The 16,017-nt window shown below is 40.9% G+C and overlaps 1 protein-coding gene across 1 annotated transcript in view; it reads right to left on the minus strand.

Moving 5' to 3' along the window:
- Positions 1-8,062: 8,062 nt before the first annotated feature.
- KLHL14 (kelch like family member 14) overlaps positions 8,063-16,017 on the minus strand; it is a 59,551-nt gene continuing 51,596 nt past the window's right edge. The window contains exons 6-9 of the mRNA XM_064706037.1: positions 14,324-14,514; positions 14,003-14,161; positions 11,129-11,286; positions 8,063-10,699 (exon numbers count right to left, since the gene is read on the minus strand). Of these exons, the coding sequence (XP_064562107.1) occupies positions 10,559-10,699; positions 11,129-11,286; positions 14,003-14,161; positions 14,324-14,514 (649 nt within the window). The 3' untranslated portion in view covers positions 8,063-10,558. The remainder of the gene's footprint in view (positions 10,700-11,128; positions 11,287-14,002; positions 14,162-14,323; positions 14,515-16,017) is intronic.

Here is a 16,017-nt window from a genome sequence, read left to right on the forward strand (position 1 = left end):
TTGGCAGTAGATCTGCTGGAAGTGTTGGTTCCACAACCCTGCATTCTTCTCTAACCCAAACTCTTCCCCGTGCTACTGCAGTGGCCACCACCAGTTTCCAGCCGAGGTGGCTGCACTGAGGTGATTGGTGAAGTGATCCTTATATATATTTTCAATTCTCTGAAGTGCCTTGAGGCTTACAAAAGGCACTATATAAATCAATTAATAACAGTATCAGAGGTCAGTCAGCCAATAAGAATACAATTTAGTTTAATGAGAGATAAATAAGACAGACAGAGTGAGAGGGAAAGGGAGCTACAGTGCTACAAGCTGGCTCTAAGTACTCCAGCTCCTGGCTTTATCACAGTGATCATCAGAAATACAGAAGATAATTGTGTCATTGCCATTTCTTAGTCCAGTGTAATATCTATTACTGGTTTTGATGTCTTACTCAGCTCTGTACCAGTATGATTTTAGGAAGAGTGTACATTATTTTCATGAAAACAAATATGAGCATGAGGAAGCATTTTTCCCTTGCGTGCAATTCCTACTAAAGAATTTACATTCTTCTAATTTACTGGTTTACTGCACCACTTAGTGCACTCCTGAGATGTGCAGAATGTCCTCGCAGTTAAGAATGTGCAGATGAAATTCACCCTTTTTGCACTGAATCACTCACTCTTCCCTTGGAAGTCACCATGCTCTTTCCTCCCTCTAAATCTCCTTTAACCACTCTAATAAAAGAACAGATTATTCTGCACAGTTACAAAATGGATCCAAAACGGATGGTTGGCAGTTTATTTGGGTTTTAGGGTACTTATATATTTTTGTAACCAGTCTGGTACTAAATAGATGAATGAAAAGACACTGTTTTACATTTGATTCTTCCATTTATATGAGATTGTGGATGTCAGAATGAAAATTCTCCATTGTAGCCCCAGACAAAATGCTGGGCTACACCACCATCATCAAAGCAGTATTTGTTAAGTTGCCAGAAGGTGCAGAGAACATGGAATAATAACCCTGAGGGGGCAGGAGAGAGGATTGGGGAGCCCTATGTGGCTAAACAAGGAGGTGTTCCATGTTTGTGCCACAGCAGAACACGAGCAGCATGGCCCATCGCTGTGTCTGTGTCCACATGGAGCTGTTGGAATGCACTGAACATTCCTTGGGCCCCACTGCCTGGGACGTGAAGCCTTAAAGCTGTCAGGGAAGGCAGCAGCTCCTGTCCAACCTCTGCACGTGCCCTTCCTGTGGGTCTGGAGAGAGCCTGTGCATTGGTACACATTGGCACATGGAACACTGCTAGGGAATGTTCCAAGGCTCAGTATTATAGAAACTGCCATTAGCAGCAGAGCATGAAACATGTATCTAAAGCAGAATTAAGTGCTATGAAGCACTCATGGTGAGCAAGTCCATAGCTGTAGGGCAAGGCTGACTTGGGTTCAGATTTGACACAATTTAGTGTAGCATCATTACATGCAGAATTGTCTCACCTGGTTATTCCTAGATTCTTCTTTTTTTTTTTTAATCCAGCTGTGTCTGCACTCGCTGTGTCTCTCTTTGTCTGGCATTTGCCTACATTGTACTCCAGGGGGGATGGGTGCTTGTTCAGACCTCAACCTGCAGCCATGGCAAGGGGAGGCAAAGGAGGAAAACAGACCTTCCTAAAGCTCTTTCACAAGAATCCAAAGCCAAACAGTGCTGACTTCAAGCACATCAGCACTTCCAATGCTGTGCCCCCAAAAATCCCACTTATTTTTTGAGTCCTTTCACGTGCCTCAGAACAGCAGCCTGTGGGGCTGTCGCCTTCACACTTAGGTAATCCATTTTCAGCCACTCAGACCTGGACATGAAAACATTTCTTCTGCAAGGACTGCTCTTTGTTCTCTCTCCCCCATGCCAAAAAAATCCAGCCCTGAACACCGTGACAAAGGATTAGCTCAAACTGAGGCCAGGCTTTAATGTAAATAGCCAGACAGAGAACAGAATGGCTTCTTTTATCAAACTTAACATCCCAAAGCTCTACTGATTTCATTGTCATTATGGTGGTGATTAATTTGACCCAGAGTACTGCCACCCACTGTTAAAGCCTTCGCTGCATCCCTGTTGATAGCTCTCATGACAGAGATTACAGTCTGCCACTGCGTTGTCCATAATTAGTACTTGTCAAAATGAGATTTGCCTATGGTAGCCCACTGCTCATGAGAAACCCATTCAAAATTAAACATGCTTTAGAAAATAGAGGACAGTTCATCCTCTAATTGGAACCAACAAGTACGGAATGACAACTCTTTTTCTCATCTGTTAAATGTTGTTCAGTTCTTAAAAATTATTTTTTGAGTTATCTCTATAGCTACCAATAAGTGCCCTCTGGTAAAGTATGAGGGTGTCAATTATGTTCTGGAGCTGGGTCCTAAAATGTTTGCACAGTTAATTCCCCAAAGCAACTTAGTTTAATTACTTCATCTGAAACAGGAACACGGTCAGGGTACAGTGGCTGACACTGACACATGGCCAATGCCAGACCTGCTGCCCATCCATAAGTGACAGTGGGCCCTGGAAAAGGCCAGGGCTGGGCACAGCCTGGGGAATACCGGAGGGATAGCAGGGAGAGGGCATTTGGAAAGAGCTGTAGCTTATCTGCAGGGAATGGAGGAGAGAGGAGGGAGTGAAGCCACACAGCCCAATGGGCTGGCATGGAGTGTGGTGTTTGTAGTGACTGGGGTGTGGGCAACTCCAAGGCTTCATTCACTGATGTTTTGGGTTGGACTAGGCATGGAGTATAATACACAGCTTCACTTTGCAGACCAAAGCTACAGCGCTTTGGGGTTTTGTTCCTCCACTGTAAGAGGAACGGCCAATGTTACTGCAACCCTGAATGCAAAGACTTAGTTACTACATCCAGTATCACTAAGGAGTGCAACAAAAGGTTTTCTGATTAAACTCTGAACTACAGGGCGAGGGATGGAGTAAGTATCCACATTGGAATCAACTGAAGTTGATGTCCAATGACATTTTTTACAGGACAAGCAGGAGACCTGGTATTTTTCAGAAGCATGAATACATCAGTCTGTGAAAACAATTGCCCTGAGCAACTGCCTAAAAACAAGAGCAAGCAGTCCAGAGCATGAAACCCTTGTGCTAGTCAAAACAGACCATTGTTGGAGAAATATATCTTTTCAGTTCAGGTACCAGAAGTGCTCAGCAGCTCTTGAAAACACTGGAATATATCATGGCAAAAGTGAATGCTCAGAGAATAATTCACAAGAGGTGATGATGTGCCAGACATAATTCTTCACCAGTATCTTTCATCTTATTCCACCAGAAGAAGCAAAAGAATTTAAAAGATATCAGTAATTTTGTTCTAAATGCCCACTGATTAAAGTGCCACACTTTCTTACAGCAGGTTAATTAATCGCAGTCCTGTATGTAAACTCCATTCACTAAAGTTTACTGGATTCCCTACCTGAACCTTGCACAGCCAGATGACAGATTTCATCCTTATCTTCAGTGGAAGCACTGGTAAGAGGGAGATGTTTTGTCTTGTGCCAAAATATCAGTCTGATCAGATGCGACCTGGGCAAGTTATAGGGAGGTTTCCTAGGGATGGAAGGACCTCATTGCAAAGCTTCAGTCCATTGCAATGCTGGGCTGCATTACTGTAAGTTAGACAGAAACCTCCTGGTGAAGTTGTGGGCCAGGTGAAAATCAGCTAAAAGTGGAAAACCAGAACTGCTGGTGGATATAAATTCCATAGTTAGTTAGAGATTGAGTCACAGGCTTAGAGAATAGTGAAGATTGGTAGTCTTTGGGTTTACAAAAAAAAGCTGTTGCAGAGTGAAAATAAACAGTTCTCCTGTTTATTCCACTGAAAGCAGGAGAAGAAAAAGCATCTTTAAAGATTCTGTCTGTTGTGAAAGTTTTAGATTATTCAATTATGGACTCGGACTTTTGGAAAATATTTGTTTTCTATTTTAGGTTTTTCCAGGAATCACCTCTTTAAACTAATGAGACATTGAAGCTGGCCATTAGGAGGCATTTTGTGATGATGACGGTGACTCCATCCCGTCACACATGGCTACGAAGGTTAGGCGAGTCAGCAAATGTCTGCTGGGAGCGCGCCGGACACCGCCGGCCCCGCCGCGCTGGGGGAGGCAGCGACGACCTTGGCAAGCCCCAGCCTGTGCTGTTCCCTCTCACTCCGGCAAGTCTGAAGATTTACTTTCACCCTGAAGGTAATCAGTCAGTCGTGATTTTGACCTACAGTTTAATGTGCTCTCTTGCTATAGTTACAGACATCCTCCTTCTGGTTATGCTCCCTGCTGTGACTAATGGCATCTTCGCAGTTAAAGAGGTGGTTTTTAAAGAAAAACATCCAAGTTTCAGTGCTGTTACTGAGTTAACAGTTTTAGCAAAAACAATGTCACAGCAGTCCTCACTATGGCCTATGAACTTGTCATTTTTTTGGTGCAAATGTGTACATGTATATTTGTATACTTTTTGCAAAACCCCTATATACACAGGAAGCAACAATTTTTTTTTTTCTGCTAGAGTTTATGAGAAGGATCATCAGCCTTGGTATTCACTATTCACAGTGAAGAACCTTTTAAGTCCAGTTGCCATTCATTTAAAACAGTCTTGGTCAGTCAAAGTTTTTTGAAAACTGAATTATTTTGCACAAAATGGAAACAAAAATGGAAATCAGTTTTTTTCAAAGATCAGGAACTGAATACCACACAACATACCAAGATATTAAGGAAGTTTTACAAATCTGATCCTGCAAGTGTGATTTTCTGGAAGATGTTTAAGGGAGACATGAGAAACCATTTTTTAAAGATAAAACCATAAGGATTTTCATGATATTTTGCAAAATACCTCAACCATTCATAACTACTCCTTTTTAAAACACTGCAATGATTGAAGGTTATTCTCCAAACTGAAGAACAGATTCTTGGATTTAATGACAGGGCCTCTTTAAATAAATAAAACTTTTTTTTTTGTCTGTGTAGATGCTGATGAAAATTTTGGGAAAATGTTACACTCATTTAAATCTCTTTCTCCTTTCCAAATAGGTTCCCTGTATCTGTTCACCTCTAAGCCCAATTAAATTCAAGGGCAGCAGATCACAAAAACTAACGCTACTAGACCAAAATTTCTACTCTGTGTGGCAAGAGAATCAGCAGAAAGTAGCTCAAGTTCTTTTTTTCTTTGCCATATAAAACTGCAGATATCATTTGGATACTAATTGGAGTCATTGTACAATCATGTTAGATGCCCTGTTCTCATTCAATATGTGGCAGGTAACATAGCACCTGTGTTCTTCAAGAAAAGATCAATGACAAAAAGGTAGTTTTCTGCTGCAGGGAGAAGACAGACAATTAGAAAATCACTATTTGTATTCAATCTCTGTTTACACCGGTTGACCACATCTCTCACAAGTGCACATTTCTCTCCAGCTTCAGAAATACACAAATATATCAGCACCAGAAGTCTCCTCTCGTTTTAGTTTGTAATTCAGGATTGCTTTATTAATCAACGCAAGATGCATTCATTGAACTGGATTAATCCTGCATAAGTAATTTTGAAATTTCCTGCTGAAGTTATTTTTCATTTCTGGGAACAAATCATTTATTTGGATTTTCATATATCAGGATCACAGAGATTTGCCACAGTCAGATTTTAATTTTAGTTACATCTGAGCTGGCTTATATATTAGGGTGCATAGTTTTGCATGAGAGCATCTTCTAAAATCTGTAATTGGTGTGGAACACTGACATGCACAGAATACATCTGACAAGGTCCAGAGACTTAGGTTCAGTTTTGCTGATCAACATCTATGCTGCAGATTAACTGAATCTTTTATGGCATTACAAGCCCTCCAGAATTCATTAGTGTGCTTTCCCTTCCTGCAAACCCCCCTGACCTCCAGTGCTGCTGTCACTGCTTCCTTGGACTGGACCCGAGAGGCTGAAACACTGACTCCTCTCCACTGCTGCACTAATAACAGAAATTAAATGTGCATCTTAAAACTGCCCTGGAGTGTGTGCATTGGCACTTACCTTGGGCCTTTTAGCACTGCTTGGGATTTCTTTCTCCTTTGTCTGTACCAGAAAGCTCTATTTAAATTGAAATACGGCCTCTCTCTTAAAAGCAAGGGATATAGAGTACTTTATTGATGAGTGATTATAATACAATAGAAACCAGTATTTATAATGAGGTTTGGCATGGATTTTTTTCTCACAAATTGGCTCACAGATGTAGCTAGCAGAGGAAATCATTGTATTAAAAGCAGAAAGAGGATAATGCATGAGAGAAAGCAATGCCAGCTTTTGGGAGGGGGGTGCAGAGTACCTTCAAAGACATCACACTGTAATTATTGAAAAGCATATTTTTCAAATGCCCTCTTTGGGCATTCTTAAGGGCATGGGTACAGGCTGGAAGTCACCAGCAAATCGTACTTCTCACACTTGTCACCCAGTGGATGGGACCATAGCTCAAGATCAGGAAAACACCCTCAGTCACCAATCTGTTGTTTTTTGCAGAGGTCCCACTCTGCAAAAGCACCTCGGCAAGTTTGTCATGCTGAGGATGAAATGGAGAAGATTAAGGTTTGGCAGGAAGGGCAGCAGAGAAAGAGAAATAGGGAACAATCCATGTGTCCAGCTCCCAAATAGGACTCTCATCAGAGAATCAGAAATGGAAAGGGTTCTCAATGCAGTTGGGACCAGGAATTGTGGCTCATCTGCTCTTCTTGTGCTTCCCACCACCAGCATCAGCTCTCTTCCCTTGCCACAGGTGCTGGCTGTGGTTGGGTGTTTGCCACAGCCCAGGCCCTGCAGAGAGGTGTCACTGGGCAGCTCTTTGATAGGTTTTGTTGTGCTGAAGTCTGTGCATTAAAACTTGAACACTGCAACACCTAAGTACTCTGCTGATTTATCCTTCTGCTTAACAGCAGGACCACTGAAAATTATTAGCTGAATACTATCACCCAAGGGCTTTTTTAGTTAGTTTCATGTTTATCTCATATTGTCTTCTATTGAATTTTCTTATGTTTCTCTTCTTCCCTTTGTATTGCCTTTCCTCTATTTTTTTTCCAGCCTTGTTCTGATATGTGCTTCTCAAAAACCATTTTTGCTTTCCTCATTAATCCTGATTTTTTTCTGTGCCCTTGATTCTCAAAAACATCCCACCTTCTCCTTTCACAGTCTCGTTTTCGATTTTTCCTTTTGTTTACTTTGTTCTCTTACTTTCTAAATCATATCTCTGCCAGTTTTTCCTCTTCATCCTTCTCCCAAATTACTTTAAAAAAGGCATAAATCTCCCTTCCTTCCTCTGCTGCAATAAACTCATTAACGAAACAATTCAATTCATTGTGCTATCTCAGTGCTATCCAGTACAGGCCCACACCTGCATTAAATACAGGGGCCACTTTGCTCAGTGCACCCTTCTGGTTTGCCTAGGCAGATTCTGGTCCCTGATCAAGGTTTGTAGGCACAAATAAACACTGCATGAATAGTAACTGGCATTGATGATGCTTCTGCTTCCTGGTAGAACCTCCTGCTTTTACCTTGTCTTAGCCTCACAATACCTCTTGTCCTTTACAGCACACCCAAGCCAACACTTTCCCTCCAAGAACTGAAATACCCACAGTCAGAAGGGTCAGTTGTCATAGGAGCAACATTTTGAAGAGGTATGAAGTTGCCACAAGCACTAAATTCCCCAAAGCAAGACTGGGCTTAACAAAGCAGGGTCCTTTTCACTTACTGTGGGACAGAGGAACAGAGGAACCATTACACAGGCATGCAGTGGCATCTCCAGTGAGAGCAGGCACAGGGGTGGAGCTTTCCCTGCTGGAAAAAGGTGCTGCTTGAAGGGCGACTCACTACAGACCCGCCTTTTACTGCGGTCACTGCACTGACAAGCACTGAGTAATGACACTTGTAAAACAATGAGGCCATTATGTAACACCAGAAAATAAAGGAAGTTCACACATCTACATGATAAAAAAAGTTCCAAAGAATTTAATGTAGATATTATTTATACATACACTTTATAAGTAGGAATATGGCAGACAGTTGAATTAGTACATAAAGTTTTATTTAAAGTTTCCCCCCTACAAGCAAGCTTCATTTACACAGTCTAGTACTGTACAAAATTTACATTCTTTGTGTGACTTATTTAGTTAGCATTGTTTCCTTGGTCATGCCTTCCTGATAGATAGAAAGATTTAGATACAGTCCTCATAAATCTTTAAATTATCTTGGTAAAAAAAAGAAACCATTTAAAAGGACAAGAAGTATCCTTTAAAAATGGTACATTTTAGTAGAGACAGGTGACAGACAATGTTCAGTGGCAGACCTTTTAAATGTCATACAAGGTTTCTTCATTCAGTATCTTAACTGTTTCGTTTTTTATATATATTTATATTTATATACTTTCAACAGGAAAGGAAAAAAGTCATGATTGCACCAAATATATTTTACAAGGGATCCCTTGGATCTGAACAATATAAATAAATACAAAACCAACTAAGATTGCACTATGTAGGAGAAATGGATTGAGATTTCAGGATATACACTCCACCTTTATGAGTTCCTTAGTGATGCTCACTGGAGAACTCCCCAAGGGCACATTCAAATATTAGCATCTTCAGATAATTATTTTGTTTAAACATTTTTTTCCAGGTGTGCAGCTACCTCATCAATTGGATTATTGCATTTGTGTGGTACCAGTCTTTACTACATTACCCCAATTTTACAAGTTGTGTAATTCTGCTGCAAGCAAGGGAGTTGCAATAAAATTGGACTGACGCCAGAGAGAAACAGTCCCATGATATTTGCTCTCTGTTATTTATATTGCTCTCAAGCATCAATATATAGTGTAATTTCTGTGTACATTCACCCTTTTTCTATTTTGCAAAGCAAATAATGAAGTCTTTTTCCCATCTATTGCCTCTGCAGCTGAAACCAACCTCCAGTAGCTGCCTGCTCCTTGTTTAATGCACTAGCATTAAGTCCTCTTGTGAAAGATATGTGCAGGGCTGAAAATGCAGGATCGCGGTGTCCTTTGCCTTTATCTGGTGCAGCCAGCTACAACTAGGCAAATTAAAGGCCAGATATTTATCTGACATAAAGTACATCCATTGGCTTCGATGGAGCAACGTCAGTTTACACTAGTAAAGAGGATGGTCCTGAGAGTGATGGATGCAGCACTAGTAAACCACAGTGGAAGAATTATGCACATACTTTAATGAGGTGCAGATGATTATGTCTGTTAGCTGCAAGGTGGTGAAGAATCAGGCTCAGATTTTGTCACTGCTTTTGCAAAGCCAGGACAGAAAGACGTAAGCTTAACACATAGATAATCTGATTTGTGCAAGCAGCTATGACTTCATGAAGCACATCCCGAATGCTACAGGTCCCATGTGGGAGCATTCTGAACTCGCTTTGCAATGTGTAAATAATTACACAGGCTGTAAGGCAGTGGAAAGACTAGCCTTATATTACTTTGGATCAATAGTAAAACTCTCACAGAGTGCATATTAAGATCAACCACACAGGACTACTTTAACTACTTACCAGTGTCTCTCCAAAAATATGCCTAAGCATTTTAGAGTCCAAAGCAATCAATTTATTATTAAATGCAGTCTTCTTGTCTTTGGAAAGAACTTACACAGATGCTGATATCTAACAGGTTAGTGAAAAGGAAGTAAGGTTTCTGGTGCTTCGTTAAGTGGTCATAGAAATAACTTACTTTTCAAAGCCAGATTTTAAGCTGTAGGATCCAAATTCTGTTATACTAATGTAGAACCAGTCATTCCATGTGATTTCAGTGAAATGGTTCTGACTTTACACAAGTGTGATTAGCAGAATTTGATCCTAATCCCTAAGCTGCTATTGCAAGAAGTGCTCTGTAAAGCATAGCTTTCATTGTAGTCTGCTTTCTGCTGCACTTGCACATGGGGACTTTGAAGGCAGAGTGTATTAGTTGCCAAGCTGCGCAAAAACTGAATGATATTTCTTTACCTTTTATAATCTTCTGATGCTGTGTTGCTTGCAGAGCATATGAAGTAGTTGTAGGTTAGGATTACAGAGGAGGAGACAATTCTGCAATGCAGTGTGAGCTTTTCACTATCTGAATTCTGAAACATTCATGAAAACAACATCCTCATGACTTCAACACAGATCACATGCAGGTAGATACAATGCACAATACTGATCTTGTCTCTTCAGGCTCTATTTGAACAGTTAGCCATCATTTTTTTTTTAAGTTAAATTTGATGTGAGGAGTGTCTCTGCAGCAGGAAAAGTTTAAATCAGTCTGAAATGGCAGTCTGTCAGCATGTAATGTTCGGTGTGTTTTAGCTTCTTGCTTCTTAAGACACCGGCACCTATCTGAGATGGGACAACGCTTGGTTTTTCTTTTCTTTTAGTTTGCTCCTAAAGCATAAACATGGAATGAGGGGTCAATTATGGTAGCTTTGTTTTACCAGGAACTCTGTTCTAATAAAATATTTACGTCACCCGTCATTATTTTCCCAAATGCACTCAGTGTTCGTGTCAGTGCTCCTGGCCCATCACTTGTTGTACGGGACACAGGCCGGCAATACCACAGTCGAACACGCAGGTCCTGCCAGGGGCTCCGCAACGTCACCTTCCAGCTCTGTCCAAGTCCCCTTCTCAGGACTGTAGCAAATGGTAGAAGATTTGTAGGCTCCCTGGTAGTAGAACAAAATGTCATATTAAATGTGGCTTTGGTAAAATCCAAGTCACACATCAGCTCTAATGATGTTTGAAGTGACTCGGGGTCACTCAAACTTAGAAGCTCTTCAAGATGTTTTGGTTTTTTCAGCACCCAACCTCTGAAAATCAGAGCTGTAAGCATACAGTCCCATCAATCACTTTTTCAAAATTCCTTCTGATTTTTAAATTACTCCGTATCAGTGAATAGAGTGTAATAATAACTTATCTAAATAGAGAAGCACAGAGGTGAAAAAACACTCCATGTTCTCCATAAGCTGAAAACCAATCCAAGCCTGCCCCTGAAACTAATTCCCCTCTTCCCTCAATCCCATCTGCATACTATATGGACTGGCCACAAGAACTCAGAAGGAATAGGAAGGTGATTGTAGAAAGCAGGTACACACCATACTCCAGCTGTAGCCTCCTACAAGGTAAATACTGTCATCAAGGACTGCACAGCCAGGGCCACTGCGACCCTCCAGAATAGGAGTCTGCAGGATGTTCCACTGGTCACCTTTTGGATCGTAACATTCCACAAGCATTACGTCGAGATGGGAGAAACCTGGATGAGGGCATTCAGGAAAGAGAACATGTGTTATGACATACTGTTTTACTGCTTATTTTACTGTTAAACTTATTAAATTACAGTTACAATTATGCTATTATGATTATAACAACATTTTAAAGAAAATATTTTCATATACATTTAAGCCAACTTCTGTAACATTAATGCTTTGCTATTTCAGCTCAAATAAATCTGTTGAAGGCTTTTACCATTAGTTCTACAGTCTTCTAGAAATCACGAGTCCATATAAAATCTGACCACATCAGGAAACACTCAGTAATAATATATCAGTGACACAAGCAGATTCAAACAAAATTCCTCCTTGTCTATCAGTGCTAATACAAGTTTGATCATGTAGGAAAAGATTGTCCTGGCAGTCTTTCTCAAAATTCAGCAGATCCAATCTATTCAAAATTGAACAGATTGAATTTTGCTCAGAAATCAATGTCTAACAAGTCCAGGGAGAGCTTAGACAGCTGAAGCCACTTGGTTCTAGAGGGACAAAGTGCTTAGCATGATGGACATGATGTGCAGGACCAGTTTCAATTTTCCAGCTGACTTAAGGTATACTCTAAAGCACACAGCTGGGTTAAAGTCTTTAAGGCAACAAAAAAATGTAACCACAAAAATGGTGGTCCCATCTTTCCCTGGTAAGCCAAAAAATGCCCCAAGCAACTGCTGCTGTTTGATCACCAAAGGGCAAAGGGATCTCAGCTCAAGATTCTCAAGCTGTATCAGTTAGTATGAATTAAGTGAGCCAAATACAGACACTGAACACAAGAATCCTGGTTCCTGCTCTAATTTTAGGCAATTCCCTATTTCAAACTACCTTCTTTATCAGAGCACTGCAGTAAAAGTATGGCTTTCTAATATGCTGAAGTGCTTTTCTTAACCCATCTATCTTCTCTTCAAGGTATGACAGCAAAGAGAAGTAAGATTTTCTGTAAAAAAGGGTATTTGGTGATATTGGCACTTCACAAGGGAGCTGTTTGCTTGAATATTATTTATGTCTTGAATGAGTATGAAATAATAGGATATAATTCATAATAATATGAAATAATTACTTGCTGCTTCAAGGTTTTCAAGGCACCATAAAAAGGCCACTGCTGTGCACCCAGAAGCTGTCAAAAGCTCTGTAGCAAACTGCAGTATGCACATGACTGCTGTGATGTGGTAAATGCACAGCTAACACTACTACACAGTTCAGCTTCACAAAGAAGGGCTTTGCCATGGAGCCCTGCTATTCCCGGCCGGTGGAGAATTTGTAACATTTCATCCACATTTCAGTCCCCTCCCTGTATTTGCAGCTCTTCCTTTTGTTTCACTGTACAGGAGAAACCATTTTTTTCCAAAAAGTTCTTTTACCAGAAAGCCACATCTTTCCAGAAGCCTGGATGTTAAATACCCCTCACAACAGTGAGCAGTTCAAGCATAACAAAGGCACTCAGGACAGCAGTTGCAGAGGCAAAACTGCAAGGCTTATTAGAAGTAGGTGAAACTACGTGGGAAAAAAAAAAGAAGGAGGCAGAATAGAAGCAATTCAAGCCTGTGCAAACCAAAGCATGTGCTTTAGCTTGAGAAGAGCTGTGATAGGTTTTACTTTTAGGAGGAAAAGCCAACACTGGGAAGCACTGAAACCTGGCAGTTGTTCATGTGCAAGCAGCTTTTGCCCTCTTCACCTTATAAGGTCCAGTCCATCACCACCCATCCCAGCTGGGGTGGGGAGGGGAGGCACAGCAGCACTGAGCCTGCCTGCAGGCATTTATGCACCAGTATTATTTATCAGGGAAAATTTACATCTGGGACTTTGTCCCTGGCATGCTCCACAGACACTCAGCTCTCCAAAAGCAGCATGTGGCCTTACAGTGTCATGGGGACCCAGGGACTGGAGTCAGACATGACCTGGTATTACTTGCAGTTAACACAATTTTTGACTTTTTCTTCTATATTATGATTTTATCTTCTGTTGTTGGGAGTATTTTATTTTTTTGGTTTTCAACATTAAAGGAGAAAGAATTAAAAAAGTGAATATAAATTATCAAGTACTATCACAGGAGAACGGAGCAGGAGGTGTGCTTTTTGTCTAAGTGGCTGGATTAAGAAGCATCTTTAACATCAATGAAATACAGGTATTAAGATAAAATTACCAAATGCCTAAGCAATAGTTATTTTAATAGGACACCTTTTCAAAAGATGAAAACAAGAGACCTCCAAAAAGAATTATAATAAACAAGCTGCATTTAATACTAAAAAGGGATTTAAAGAGCCTAGTCCTATTATTTAATGGCTGGAAGTTTGCTTTTTTTTTCTCTTCATTAAATCAGGAGCTTGGGTTTTGTGTGTTGCTCTGAATAAAGCTCTCTTTAACTGCACATTTTGGAAAATGATTTACAGAGGAAAATATTGCTGGTACTTTCGGGTCAAAGAATAATCTGTTTGTTTCATTGAATTCTTGGTAATGACAAATTGTCCATGCCTTTGAGTAATGGAAGCTCCCATTTTTATTATCTAAAGCATTCATTACTCATATATTTAATGTACTGTTATAATTTTAAAATAATTTGCATAAAATGTTTTTAAAATTGCTGGCTCAAGTGTCCTGTTAAATTGTGTTGCTTGGCTTTCAATGTATTTAACAGTGACTGTCTAACAAAAATATTCTTTGTCAGAGATGTGGGACACTGAGATACTTTTTTGCTATTAAAAATGTGACCTTTCAAATGGTTCCCTCCAATTGCATACAGTCGATCATTCATTACAGCCAGAGTGTGGATTGCTCGTTTTGTGTTCATGTCCTGTTTTCGGGCCCAGACGTCCATCACAGGGTCATAGCAGTACAGCCAGGGGACGTATTCTCCATTGTGAACACCTCCTGCACAGTAAATACACATCAGCTCATTAATATAAATAAAGATATTGTGCTGCAGCAGGAATTTAGCTCTCTGGTTTTGGGGTTCTGCCATTTGTTTATATTTTTATGGTGGTTTTGGGCTGGTTTTCTTGTCATACAGCAGGAATTACTCAAGACACTGGCCTGAAATATATATCTTGCCATTGTGGACGGCTCCTGCGTGGGCTGCCAGGGGCTGGGGTAGCGAGGACACGTAGCGCCACTCGTTTGTCTCCAGGTTGTAGCACTCCACGCTGGACAAGTAGCCAGTTTCGTTTCTTCCACCGATGACATACAAGTTCTTGTCGAGGCGGCAGGCGTAGAAACTGGCTCTCCTGGAGGACAGGGCAGAGCAAAACAAACAAGCCAACAACAAACCAATTAGCCATGTCAAACATTTCTTTCCCCACTCCAGCTGACTCCCTGAACTTAAGAGAGCTGCTCCTTCAAATGCTACATCAGGGAAAAGTGGCTTCCAGGAAGCTTCACGTGCTTACAGCTATCCTAGAGACTGTGGCTGCTTTGCTAATCAAATACACACTACTCCACATCAAAAAATACTTCATTTTTTGTGTCAAAACAATTAGGTACAATAAAGCTGCCAGAAAATACCCCTTCTCAAAGCTGTTTGTTTCTTTTTCACACCCGTGAAAGATAAAAAGGTGCTCATTAATGTATGGGGCATTACCTTGTAAGGGATACAACAACTCAGTAAGACAAAGTGAAAAATGAGGTAGATAATGTAACAATAATAAATTATCTTGACATTCACTTTCTTTATGGTCCTTCAAGGGTCATTGTTCCCAATTTACTAAGAGAACCACATCATCAAAATTTTTCTTCAATTATCATTTTTTTCTTCCTTCTGCAGTACTGCAAATAGAACAATTTTCCTCATGCTAGCCACAACACTACATTTCCACCCTTTAACTCAAATGAGGTCTGTCTCCATCCAACTAACCCCGATGAAAGTTTTAGCCACCTGTCTGCTTTTACATGCAACTCAGGTGTGTAGCAAAACAATTAAGTTTTCTGGCGAGGACTGTCTGGCTTATATTAGTTTGTCTTCCTCGTGCCTCCAAAATCAATGGTGAGTGTTTGTTGCTGAAGTAAAAATTGAGCAGTAGATGATTTTGAGAGACCTTGGTTGGTGTAATCCACTCCGGGGAAAGCTCCCTGGATCATTCAGCAACAGGAAGGTTTGCTAGAGTAGAGACCTTTCATTTCAAGCTGCAATAACATAAGAAAGAAAATTGCAGAAGAGCACAGCTGGGCTAGGATGAAGAGCCGAACAAAATATGGAAGGAGAAGAGTTGTCAGTCCCCAACATAAAGTTTTCTCCTGGGTGAAACCAGAATGACATGGGAGCCCAGAAATGAGCAGGCAGGCCAGGCACAGCAAAGTGTAGCCCTGACATGTCCTGAAAAGCAGGCACTCTGGAGTGTGGCTGTAGCTTGCCAAAACTTGCTCTGTGGCTGATTCAATGCACTCTGGCTCCTGCCCAGATGCCTTAATTTGAATCTGAGAGCAGCTGCAGATTTCACTCCTGAATCACGCACTAAATCTTGGGGCCTTGATGGTCAGCTGCACCATCAAGAACTTGAACCTGCAGACCTCTGCAAAGCATTTGGATGAGCAGTGGCACACACAGCATCATCAGTGAACAGCTTCCATGTCCAACTCCTTCCCGGGCTTCCTGAGAGCCATCCTGTGACCAGGTGAGCTGGCAAAGTCTGGTGTGCCCTGTCCCTAACCTGGCATCTAGCCGGGCATGTTCAGGAGCATTTTCTTCAGTGAATGCAGGAATAAGATCTTGCTCTTTTGCACAGCTAACTACT

The sequence above is a fragment of the Zonotrichia leucophrys genome, chromosome 2, assembly GCF_028769735.1.
Source record: "Zonotrichia leucophrys gambelii isolate GWCS_2022_RI chromosome 2, RI_Zleu_2.0, whole genome shotgun sequence".
NCBI classification, from domain to species: Eukaryota; Metazoa; Chordata; class Aves; order Passeriformes; family Passerellidae; genus Zonotrichia; species Zonotrichia leucophrys.